A 13,043-nucleotide genomic window follows, 5' to 3' on the forward strand; every position below is an offset into this window, starting at 1 on the left:
GCTTAGGAGACCCCAGGACAGCACCCTGCTCAGAGCGTGCGTCAGCCAGCCCAGTTCACAGAGGTGTCCCTGCCTTGCAGCTGAGCAGGGGACGTGACCTCCAGGACTTCTGAGCCCCTTCGCTCTGCTCAGAGCCCACAGGGGAGGGCTGGACCCACCCAGGAGGGGGCCAGGCTGGGGACGTTGTCCTGGACACCTGGGCCAGGCCCGGCGGGTGTGTGGGCAGCAGTGGCTGGGGACCCACAGAAGGAGACATCCGCTGGGCAGCAAAAGGTGCCAGTCCCCAGGCTAAGGGTCATCTCACTTGGCCTCTCCACACACAGAAACCGAGGCTCAGCCAGTTTCTGATACTGTTGCTTCACAACCCGCAGCTGGTGCAAGAGGCTGAGTTGGGACTTAGACCCGCGTCTGCCTGATTGTAGAGCAGGTGTTCTTTCCCCCTTGCCTGGGTCATCTCCCTGACTCCCCCACGTGCCACACCCCCACCCCCACTCCCCGCTCCTGGTGGCTCAGGCCCTGGCCCGGGGGTGTGGGCGAGGTGTAGGGACAAGGCAGATTGATGGTGGTTTTAGTCATAAGATGGTACTAAGCTGTCCTAAGCATTAATAATTTGCCATCGGGGAAGCTGAGGCACAGAGAGGGTAAGTAACTGACCCAAGATCACTCAGCATATAGGCGCCAGAGCAGGGGTTTGAACCTGGCTCTGAAACCCACTGTTTGCACCACAGGAATAGACTAAATAACCCTAGGATCTGCAGCAAGGGGGGCTGACTGAGGAGTCCCAGGGCCTGGCCTCGGACCACCAGTGGATCTGGGGCCTGGGGTGGGGGCAGGAAGCCAGTACTGGCCAGGAGTCACTGGTGGGCTCTGTCCTGCATGCTGGCCTCTGGCCAGAGTTTATGGTGATCTCACTGCATTTGCTGCCATGTTGGCACCTCCCCTGTCCCCTCCCCCATATGCCAGCTGCAGGGACATGTGGAAGAGCTGAGGTGACCAGAAATCACCCCAGAAAGAACTGGGGGATAACATAAAGCCATCTTTTCCAGTGTGCTCTGATGGCCACTGGTTGGTCCAGAAGCCCCTGGTGGGGTTGGGGTGAGGGTGTCCCTGTGCCCAGAGGAGGTGGGCACACTCCTGCTCTGTGCACCCTCCCCCCCTGCCCCATTCACAAGGCCCATTAGCATTTTAAAGGCTATTGAGAAATCCATCTGCACAGAGAATATTCATTTGTTTAACCCCATCTTTCCCAAACTGCCGGTCCACCCTTACAGAATCCTGACTGACACTTCACAGAGTGCCACAGGGGGCTGACCTAGTCTCGGGGAGCACTGAGGGACACCCTGGCTTAAAAGCGGTGCCCTAGCTTTCCAGGGTGGGTCCGGCTGTGTGCGGGGAGACAGGTCCTGGGAGGGACAGGCCCGAGCAGCCAGCAGGTGCCACACGCCCACCCCCACTCCCCGCGGCTTTGTGGGCGTCTGCACAGGCCTGTGGCTTCTCTGCTTCCAGCTCCTCCTTGTTCCCCAAACACAGGGGCCTCCTGGATCCCCAGGCGGGAGACGCGTCAGAGGGCTGGGCCTCCCCTGGGATTGGGGTCACCTCAGGAGGAGGGGTGCTGATGGCAGGCCCCACAGGCGGCTCTGAGCAGATGGCGGAGGGGATTATGAAAATCCAGCTTTGTTTTCATCTAGGGAGGCTGGGCCTGAGAGCGGGGGAGGCAGCAGGGCCAAGCCACACTTGGAGTAGATTTCTCGGCCGCAGCCAGGACCTGGAGAGCAGCTTAAGCAGGGAGCCCCCTCCACCGGGCCCACCCCACACGGCCCACTCCCGACCTTGGGGCAGCAGCGGGCAGTTAAGGATAACCCACCTGACGTCACCATGAACAGGAGCCACGGAGGTGGAGTGCAGCTTTTCCACGGACCTGCCTCCGTGGTGGCTGTGCAATGATGGTGGTGGTGAGGATGCTGATGGTGATGGTGATGGTGGTGGTGATGGTGATGGTGATGGTGAGGATGCTGATGGTGATGGTGAGGATGCTGATGGTGATGGTGATGGTGATGGTGAGGATGCTGATGGTGATGGTGAGGATGCTGATGGTGATGGTGATGGTGAGGATGGTGATGGTGATGGTGATGGTGAGGATGCTGATGGTGATGGTGATGGTGAGGATGCTGATGGTGATGGTGAGGATGCTGATGGTGATGGTGAGGATGCTGATGGTGATGGTGAGGATGCTGATGGTGATGGTGATGGTGAGGATGCTGATGGTGATGGTGATGGTGAGGATGCTGATGGTGATGGTGAGGATGCTGATGGTGATGGTGAGGATGCTGATGGTGATGGTGATGGTGAGGATGGTGATGGTGATGGTGATGGTGAGGATGCTGATGGTGATGGTGATGGTGAGGATGCTGATGGTGATGGTGAGGATGCTGATGGTGATGGTGATGGTGATGGTGAGGATGGTGATGGTGATGGTGATGGTGATGGTGAGGATGCTGATGGTGATGGTGAGGATGCTGATGGTGATGGTGATGGTGATGGTGAGGATGGTGATGGTGATGGTGATGGTGATGGTGAGGATGCTGATGGTGATGGTGAGGATGCTGATGGTGATGGTGGTGATGGTGATGGTGATGGTGAGGATGCTGATGGTGAGGATGGTGATGGTGAGGATGGTGATGGTGGTGATGGTGATGGTGAGGATGCTGATGGTGATGGTGATGGTGATGGTGAGGATGGTGATGGTGGTGATGGTGATGGTGGTGATGGTGATGGTGAGGATGGTGATGGCGAGGATGGTGATGGTGAGGATGGTGATGGTGGTGATGGTGATGGTGAGGATGGTGATGGTGAGGATGGTGATGGTGATGGTGGTGATGGTGATGGTGAGGATGCTGATGGCGAGGATGGTGATGGTGAGGATGGTGATGGTGAGGATGGTGATGGTGGTGATGGTGATGGTGAGGATGGTGATGGTGAGGATGGTGATGGTGATGGTGGTGATGGTGAGGATGGTGATGGTGGTGATGGTGATGGTGATGGTGATGATGATGATGGTGAAGATGGTGATGGTGAGGATGGTGAAGATGGTGATGGCGAAGATGGTGATGGTGAGGATGGTGATGGTGAGGATGGTGAGGATGGTGATGGCGAAGATGGTGATGGTGGTGATGGTGAGGATGGTGATGGTGAGGATGGTGATGGCGAAGATGGTGATGAATGTAAGGGTGGTGGCTGCTGTTTACTGAGCACTTACTTTGTGCACAGAGAGGTTAATTAAGTCAACTAGGACTCAGAGGTGTGCAGTGATAGAGCCTGAATATGAACATGAACCTGGGCTCTGACCGCAGAGCCCACACGCTGAGCCAGAGTTGGCAAACTTTTTCTGTAAAGGGCCAGATTGTGAATATTTTCAGCTCTGTGGACCAGACAGTCTCTTGCAACTACTCAGCTCTGCTGCTGGAGTGTGGAAGCAGCTATAGCTAATACGTAAACAAACAGGCATGGCCGTGTTCAATAAAACCCTATTTACAAAAACAGACCATAGTTCTCCACACTCTGCTCTAAATCACCGTGTGGTACACAGCTTCCCTCTGTTTTTGAGCTTCAGAAGGTCTTCCTTGGTCATCAGCCTGACTCCAGACTTCTGTCTCACACACTGGGCTGTTTGCCTTATTAAATCCACCCTCAAATGATGGAGATCTGCTACCAATACAGATCCGTTTGTTCACGTGACGGTTCACTCATTCATTCAAACTGCCATTAGTTGCCACCATTATCAATATAATCCTAGTTGTTATTGGAAATATTTATATTTGTTATTAAGAAATAATTATGTTCTATATTATACACTGTATTGATTATAATAATTATGTTATAACAAGTATTATTAATAAAAATCATTGTCATTAGTGGAAAACCATTGGCTTTGGGGCTATGTAGAGCAGTGTCATAATCCTGGTCCAAGGACTTATCAGCTGGAGATTTTGAGTAAATGACTTAACCTCTCTGAGTCTCCGATGGGGACGATGGGCCTGGGCCTGCCAGGGTCCTGTCAGGGAAGCTGAAAGAGCATGTGAGCCCTTCAGCCAGTGTTTGGCCCCTCAAGGGCTCCCAGGCAGGTCGTGTTTATTACTACAGGGTACGTCTGCTGAGCCCCTAAATAAAGCAGCAAATGAAGACGATGCCTTCGGGCAGGTTGCCCCACCTGAAGCTCCGCCGGTGCCCTCCTCTTCCACAGGTGAACCTGTACTCGGACCCGCCCCGGCCCAGCCACAGCGTCCATGCAGGAACGGTGCCCCAGGGGACCAAGGTCTTGTCCTTCACCATCCCACAACCCCGCTCAGCGGAGCGGTGGCCAGACCCCGCCGAGGACCCCCAGGCCTCTGAGGCCTCAGGTGAGTTGGGGCCTGCCTGTGATCCTGCTTTTGGGGGGAAGTTGGTTTGTCTGGGGATGGCACCAGCTTTAGGCCTAGGGAGGGAGGGAGGCAAGGCCTCACTGTGGGCCCTTTGACGGGAAAAGGTCAAACAGATGTGGAAAGTGTCCAATGTGGGAAGCCCTGGCTCTGTCACTTGGCATGTCGGTGATCTTTGGTGAGTTGCATGACAGAGAACATTGTCCTTGGGGAGGCCATATTGGGGCCAGGCCCTACACTAAGCCTTGACACAGGTGATCTCAGTTCATCCCCACCTCCACCTGGTGAGGTTCACACCATTGTTACCCAATGACAGTTAAGGAGACCGAAGCTCGGAGAGGTGAGGACATGCCGAAGGTCACACAGCTACGAAGGGCAAGGGGGAAGGGCTGGGCCTTGAACCCTCATCTTCCTGGGTTAGAGCACACGCTAGTGGCTGGGAACCCCGAGGCCTGGCGTGGCTCCACTCCTTCCAGCTGTGTGATCCAGGGCAGAAGCAGACCATGTTCTCCCCTGCAAATGGTGGAGGGCGCTCTGCCCAGCCCGCTTCCTCTGCCAGTGTGAGGATGGCACACGAGGTGACCGAGCTGTACCTCAGTGATGGAGGTGGTGACGTTGAGGTTCAGCTTGTCCTTCAGCCCCTGGAAGGGCTGTTCTTGGCCCAGGTTTCAGCGGCTGTGTATTCTAGGGTGGCCAGCGGCTCGAGGAGACCTGAGCCCCTCCTCGCCCACCTGCATGCCCACCCCAGGGTGGCTCTCGGAGAACCAAGGCAATGCCAAGGACCAGCCCTCAGCGGAACAGGCCCAGCTGCTGGCCTCTCAGGCCAGCCGGTTCCTGGCCAAGGTGAGCAGAATCCTAGCTTTGCTCCGGAGAGACTTAACCCATCTGGAGAGAGCAGAGCCTCTGCCTGCTTGGGCAGGTGGCTCTCTGGGAGACTCACTTGTCATTCCCCTGCATCTGCACCGAGTCAGGTCAGCTGTCTTGAAAACAGGAGCCTCTCCCCTGATTTTAGAGGCCACAGGCTCCAGCCTCCTCCTTGTCATCCAGTGCTAGGTTTAACCCCACCCCCTTTTGGCATCACATCAAAATCCCTCCAGTGGTGCTTGAAATGGTCTCCTGGTGGGCTCACAGGAGACCCTCAGCTCTTTCAGGATTCTGGGAGGGTAACAGACCCTCCACTCTACCTCCAGGATAAATCACCCCACTTTCTTAGTTCATTTTATTAATCAGTTCTCAGTTACCTCTCAAAGGGCCTTTATATTTTCATCAAACAGTCCAAGTAACTATGACTTGTTTGCAGGTCTGTTTATAACTATACATTTGGCTTTATTCCAAAAGTGCTTTAAAGCGGCTTATGAAAATACATACATTTTAACCGCATTCTGAAAACGGAAGTGAGGAAACTGAAGCGGAGGGGAAGTAAGGGTAGAAAAAATAAATTAACTTGGGGTGAAGTAAGTGAACAAAATGTGCTGTTGGACCCTGAGCACTTTACCGAGTCACACATTTAGCTTTGAGCTTCCTAGTTGGTGATGCAAAAAGGGAAATGCAATAGTTGCGTGTACCACCACGTCCATAAAACAATTTCCTGCAGAGAAACACCACCATTGTTTTCTTTTATTTTTGTTAACAGCTTTATTGAAATGTAATTCATATATCTTACAATCCACTCATTTAAAGTATACGCTTGAGTGGTTTTTAGTATGTTCACATTTCATGCGACCATCACCACAATCAGGCTTTAGAATGTTTTCATTGCCCAATGAGAAACCCCATCTCTGTTAAGCAATCACCCCCCATTCCCTCCTCCCCCAGCCTCAGGCAGCTGTTCAGCTGCTTTCTGCCTCTATGGGCTTGCCTTTTCTGGGCATTTCGTATAAATCGATTCATACACTATTTGCCCTTTTCTGTCTGACTTCTTTCACTTACCATGGTGTTTTCAAGGCTCACCCATGCTGGAGTAGCAAGCACGAGTACTTTATTCCTTTTCATCTCCACCACTCTTGGTCCTGTAACTAGAGAGACATTTTCTTCTTTGTCCATAAAATAAAGCAAAAGCAAGTCATCACATGCAGCAGGAGCTGGGGTACCCGCTGAGCCCTAACGATGCAGAGCTGTGCCATCCGATAGGGGAGCCACTGGCCCTATGTGGCCATTGAGTACTTGACATGGGCCATTCCAAACTGAAACGCCCTGTGAGTGGAAAACACATGCCAGATTTCAAAGACTCCGTGTGAAAAGAGTATAATATCTCTCCCTAATAATTTTTTATATTATTACATGTTGAAATCATATTTGGTATTAAATAAAATATATTGTTAAAATTGATTTCACTTGTTTCTTTTTGCACTTTTAATGTGGCTACCAGAAAATTATAAATTGAATGTGTAGTTCATACTACATTTCTATTTAATGTATTATAATTATATAAATTTGTATATTGTATTTCAACACTGATCTAGAGCTTTTCTAAAAAATGAACCCCAAATCGTCCCTGTCTTTTTTTTCCTAATTAAAAATTTTTTTGGAAAGGTAATAGATGCACATGGTAAAGACTGTTTTACAGTGCAAAGGGCATATTCAGCGAAAAATAAGTCTTTTTCTCCCACCCATGCAAAATTGTTCAATGCACACACATGCATTTATAGAAATGGTTGCATAAGTATGTAAACTATACTGTACCTTGACTTTTTACTATCCTACATTTGGATATGTATTTTTGGTAGGCAATGAATTCACATTATTCAAAGGGTACAATAGTAAGAACATATAGTAAGAAATCTCCCTCCCATTCCTCTCCACCAGCCGCTCAGTTCTCCTCCCCTGATGTAATTAATATTTTTAGTTTCTTGAATCCTTCTAGAGATAGTTTGTCATATATAAACATATTTCCGTTTTTTATTCCCCATATATTTTATGCAGATAGTAGCATAATAAACATTGCTCTGTACCTTGATTTGACACCGAAAAATAGGTCTGAGAGGAATTTATACCTCAGAACATACACATGTGCTTTCATCTTGTTGCTGGCTGCATACTATTCCACGGATAGGCATTTAGGCTGTTTCTAGTTGCCCCTGCCCTCTATCCATGCTGCAGTAAATATCCTGGCTCATAGGTCTTCATGCACATGAGTAAGTAAGTTTTGTTGTTGATAAATTCCTGCAGGTTCCACCTTGATTTTTCCCAAGGCTGCCATGGGTGAGGCCACTGGTAGGGTTTCTGTTTCCAGCACCCACCTCTCCGTGCTTGGCAGAAACCCCACATCCTGCGGCCAGACCCAGCTCCTCTTATACAGTGTGAATGTGGCTGAGTGTGGGAGTCTGGAGGACTTAATTAATACAGCACATTTCCTTCCCACCCCTATGTCCAGGTGGAGTCCTTTGAAAGGCTGTTGCGGGCAGGACGGCTCACGGCCCGGGACCAACTCAAGGTACCATTCAATTCAGGCAATGCCCATGAGCTGCGAGACAGCCACTGTCTCCCATGGATGAGTCTCTGAAGCCTCTTTTGCTGCCAGATGGACCAGAGAATCCCAGACACAGTGTCTCCTTTTAGGGCAAACAGCTCTGGCTTAGCCTCCCATGATGACAGCCATTATGTCACCATAGTTACCACTTATTAAGCGATGATGGTGGTGTGCCAGGCACTGTATCAAACCCTTAGGATACGTTATTTTATTTTATCATCATCAAAACCCGGTGAGGCAGTTGCAGTCATCACCCCTACTTAGCCAGGATGGAACCAGAGCCCAGAGAGGGGACTCCAAGGCCACCCAGCTAGTAGGCAGCTGAGCCTGGAGCCAGGTCTGTCTGTCTCCCCATCCAGGGTCATCGTCACTGTCCTGCACTGCTTCCCACCCATTGTCCTGCCTCTCAGCAGCCAGAAAAGGGCCTTTCCTTTTTTTTTTTTTTTAAATCTCCTTTGATTTTTTTTTTTTTAGTTATAAAAGTAGTTGCCAAAAGTTTGGATACTAGGGTAAAAAAAGGTGAAGAGACTCTTAATAGAACTCTTATTGGCTTATTTCCTTTTGGACTTTGGAGTTTTAGGCAACTCAAGTCAAGTTGTATATATGATTTAGATTCCTGCTGCGTCAGCCAGGGGCCAGTAAGGAGCAGGTGAACTCTCAAGGCTGGAGTGTCGGGGTCAGAGGAGGGGACGGTCAGCACAGGTGTGGCAGCAGCGGAGGTTCAGTGAGGCTGCATCCCTAGTTCCCACTCCCAGCTCCCCAGCTCCTCCCACTGGGCAGCTTAGAGCACAGAGCAGGGAGGAGCTGAGGACCGGTCTGCAGGGGCAAAGGCAGCAGCCTAGTTTGTACAAACATGTCATGGCACAAGTATTGTCCTATGTGATTATAGACATGCCACGTCCATTTTCCAATTACAAAATGTGTGTTATGCACCATAGGATATCCTGAAGTGGATGCTCAAGGACCGTGGAAATGAAAACCATTCTGTTTCTTCCTCTCTGTCCTAATCCTCCCATATTCAGGGAGGTGGAGAGCAGTCGGAAGGTCAGGCGTGACCGGGGGCTGGATTCTCAGTTGTCCTTGGCCTCCATCTGTCCTCAGAGCTGAGTGGGTTGGCGATGACAGTAATACAGGGACGATGGTGCCACCTCCTGCAGTTTGGGCCATGTCTTAACTGTGATCGTGTTTGCCATGGGTGCCTAGCAGAAGTGTTAGGACCAGGAGCCCTGGGGCCAGCGGACCCGGGTTCACATCTTGGCTCTACAACTCGCTCCCTCTGTGACCTTCACCAACTTCAATAACCCCTCTGTGCCTCAGTTTCATCCTTTTTAAATGAAGACGATAACTTACCCCTCTCCTTATGGTTATGTTGAAGATTAAGTGAATAAGTGCAAAGCGCTTTAGCACAGAGCCTCAGTGCTCTGCAAATGCCAGTCGTGGTTCTCGATTGCGTGATGTGATGGCAGCATCATCTCTAGGATCTGGGGAAAGAGTGTCTGATTTTCTGAAGCCCACAGTTTTGCACATCAAGAATGAGGATCCAGAGTCTCTCAAGTGCTAGGTCCTTATGGGGACATAGTGATAGTATATTGATGCTGTGACTGTTGTGGTACATTGGGGTCCTTGTAAGTCTACCCAGGAAGGGCTGGTGCTCTCTGGTGCCAAGGCTCTGGGTTGTGCCAGTCTGACAGCAGAGAGCTGGGCCAGGGCAGGCAGCCTCCAGAGGTTCCCAGCCCCAGCCTCTGTCTCCCGTGAGTCCCGTGGCCTCCTGCAAGCTGTCTCACCCGCTGCGTCTGCAGAAACAGGGCCCGCAGGCGCGAAGCACTCAGGCCTTCCTGGCCCGGTCTGGTTTCAGGGCTTCCAGTGGCTAAAGGCTGCCCACGCGGCCCTAGAGGAGCAGTACCTGAAGGCCTGCCGGGAGCAGCACCCCGCCCAGCAGCCCGCCAGCTCCAAGGGGACACCTGGGACATTTGATCCCAGCAGGTACGTGCAGCGGAGGGAGGCCCAGAAGGACAGATGGGACAGACCCCTGGGTTCCCTCTGTCTCCAGGAGGGAGACACTTTGTCTCCATAATTTGTACACAAGGGGAACAGAGAGAAATCCTGTCCTAATTAGCAACATATCCAAATGGTGGAATACTTGAAAGCTGAGATTTATGTCCCTTTGGGTGCACTGCCATGAGAAGGCACCTTGGAGATAAGAGCTGAAACCCCTTGTTGGACAATGGGAACCTGAGGCCAGAGGGGCGTGGGATTTACTGAAGGTCCCACCGCCTGTGGATGGCAGAGGGGACTCAGGCTGAGGCCTCTAATTCCCAGTGGAGCCTTCTGTCACCTTGTTTACTTTGAGTTCTTATCATCTAAATGATGACATTACGTGGACCATAAATGGGCATTGCCTGGGGCCTTTGCTCTTATATGTGGCCTCCTGGGCCTCCCTGATGTGACCGCTGTCCTAGGCTCCTGGCGCTGATGTTTCTCCCTTCCAGGGAGCTGGAGGCAGATATTTACCACCTGGGAATCTGCCTGGAAGAGCTGAAGGACCACATGGACCAGACCCAGCAGGAGCCTGAGCCGTCCTGGTCAGACCCAGCCCCAGATGGCAGCCCAGCCGTGCCCTTCGCCCACCAGCCAACACATCCGCCCGCTCCTTCAGAACAAGCCCCCACGCCAGCAGCCATCAAGACCCTCTACCCCGAGGTACCTTTTTGCTCAACCATATCGGGCTGTTCCCCCATGCATTCATTTCTTCATTAACTCATTTATTCACTACTTATTTATGGAGTATGTACCATATGCCAGGACCGTGACACACGGTGGGGGTTCAGTGGGGTTGGGGAGGCCGGGAAGACAGCCTCTACCCTCATGGGGTTTTCTGTATAGTTGAACTGCTTACACACTTATTTAATTATAATTTTGATCAGTGCTCTGAAAGAGAATTATGGGGTTCTGTGAGGATAGATACCTGGGTAACATGATTGCATTTGAGGGGAACGTCAATGAAACGTTCCCTGAAGTAGTAATATTTAAATGAGATCTGAGGGTAAGTAGGAATTTCCAGAGGGAGAAAACCCATCCAGCAGGGAAAACAGCCTGTGCCAAGGCCCTGTGGTCAGGGTATGGAAAGTGAGGAGGGATAACAGCCTGAGATGTGGCTGGAGAGGCAGCAGGGGCCCATGACAGAGGGGCTTGCGGTCATAGTGTGAGTGTGGCCTTAAACTCTGCCGGGTTTTTCAGCAGGGGCTGCCGTAAGAGGATTTGTGGGTAGACCAGTCTGAGGCTGAGGTGCGGGGCAGATGGAGAGGCGTGTGAGGACTGGAGAGAGGGTCAGAAGGTGTGTTTGGCCTGGGAGTGGCATGGGAGGCAAGGGAGGAAGGGGTGACCCGCAGGCTCTGGTGTGTGGTACTGAGGGATGATGGGGGGAGGCCTAGGCGGGGCCACGTGTGGAAGGGGCTCTGTGGACGCCCCCCCAGCCCACACCACAGCCCTTAGGGAGACAATCGCTACCTCTGCAAACTGAGTGTACTGTGGTCACACGGATGACAACAGTGGCGTGTCTGTGTCTCCAAACTCCTTGTCGCCTGTGCTGCGAAGACTTGTCTGTGGAGGATGGGGACAGGAGTCTAGAGGGGGGACACGTTAGGTGGCGTGGGCGCTGGCAGAGGGCGGGGCGCTGGGATGTTCATGATAGCTGAGGTCTTGCCAGCCCTGTGGTTGGGGGAAATCCTGTCCCACTGCGCTCTGCCCCAGAGGGTAGGACAACTCTACCAGGCGCATCGCATGCAAGAACAGGGGAAAACCTGAGCACATCATCTTGCGGGGCCCCCATGCTCTTGCAGGGAAGGTGTTTGGGGGGCTGGGGTGGCCATACTGGGATGGAGGGGGTCAGGAGAGGTGCTGCTGGCAGGGAATCTGGGTTCAAATCTCAGCTCTGGCCCTCACTGTGTAACTTCGGGCAAATCATTTGAGCCTCAGTTACCTGTCTGTAAAATGGGTTGCAATAACCATACCTACTGGCGGGATTGTTGTGAAGTGCTGTCTGTGTGGTGCCTGGCACGGAGGAGGTGCTGTATTCACGGCAGGCAGTAGTGAAGATCACATGGTCCAGTCTCGACATTTTGCATGTGCATAAAAAGGTGGTGGGGCTGGGCACAGTGGCTCATACCTGTAATCCCAGCACTTTAGGAGGCCGAGTTGGGAGGATCCACTGAGGCCAGGAGTTTGAGACCAGCCTAGGCAACATAGCAAGACCCCATCTCTAAAAAAAAAAATTTAATGAGCCAAGTGTGATGGTACATATCTGTAGTCCCAGCAACTTGGGAGGCTGAGGCAGGAGGATCACTTGAGCCCAGGAGTTGGAGGCTGCAGTGAGCTATGATTGTGCCACTGCACTCTATCCAGCCTGGGTGACAGAGCAAGACCCTATCTTGAAAAAAAAAAGAAAAGAGAGGTGATGGGGTGAGTGAGCATAACATATTTCTTACTCTTCAGCACCCAGCACAAGCCTGGCATGACGTTAGTACTTAAAAGTGGTGTTTAAGTATCTGCTGAATCTCTGTCCCTCCACCTCTCTGGCCCCAGCCTGCCGCTGCCGCTGCTGGCCCCTGCCCGTTGCACGTGAACGAGGAGGGGAGGTCTGGCAGCAGTGAGGTGGAAGATAGGCCTCGAGACCTCCCAGCGCCGCTCAGGCACAAGGAGCTGCAGATGGAGCAGGATTTCCATGGCCTCCTGGAGCGGTGAGTGCCACCAGACCTGACTGGCAGCTGGATCCCAGCTGCCCCTGCTGGGCGGGGCTCATGCCGCTCTGTGTGTTCTTTGGCAGGTACCTCAGCATGAAGTCTCTCCCAGATGCCATGAGGATGAAGGAGGAGGAGGAGGAGGAGGAGAGCCATGCCCTGGAAGTTGATGGACCAGCTCCAGCTCCAGGGAAAGCAGAGGCCACCAGGGTCCCCCCAAGGCAGCACCTGGCACAGGCTGAGAAAAGTCACAGTGTCCCGCTCGAGTAAGTCACCGAGCCTTCCCTGCAGAGAGTCCGGGACCACCCTGAGGCTGCAGGATGCTCAGTGTCAGTGGCCTGGACAGCACTTTGCAGCTAGGCATGGCTTGGCCGTCCCGTCTCCCCACAGTGGGATAGCCCAGGAAACCATCTGGGGCGGTGC

General features: G+C 52.3%; 1 protein-coding gene across 4 annotated transcripts in view; it reads left to right on the forward strand.

Annotated features, from left to right (window-relative positions):
• Positions 1-13,043, forward strand: part of AKNA (AT-hook transcription factor) — a 52,989-nt gene that overhangs the window by 23,420 nt on the left and 16,526 nt on the right. For 3 of the 4 annotated variants that reach the window (XM_045563541.1, XM_045563540.1, XM_045563542.1), the window contains 7 exons: positions 4,241-4,397; positions 5,104-5,258; positions 7,789-7,848; positions 9,740-9,867; positions 10,374-10,584; positions 12,466-12,620; positions 12,707-12,886. In XM_045563541.1, the coding sequence (XP_045419497.1) occupies positions 4,241-4,397; positions 5,104-5,258; positions 7,789-7,848; positions 9,740-9,867; positions 10,374-10,584; positions 12,466-12,620; positions 12,707-12,886 (1,046 nt within the window). The remainder of the gene's footprint in view (positions 1-4,240; positions 4,398-5,103; positions 5,259-7,788; positions 7,849-9,739; positions 9,868-10,373; positions 10,585-12,465; positions 12,621-12,706; positions 12,887-13,043) is intronic. The other variant, XM_045563543.1, reaches the window with a different exon arrangement.

This window comes from Lemur catta, chromosome 10, assembly GCF_020740605.2.
Source record: "Lemur catta isolate mLemCat1 chromosome 10, mLemCat1.pri, whole genome shotgun sequence".
NCBI classification, from domain to species: Eukaryota; Metazoa; Chordata; class Mammalia; order Primates; family Lemuridae; genus Lemur; species Lemur catta.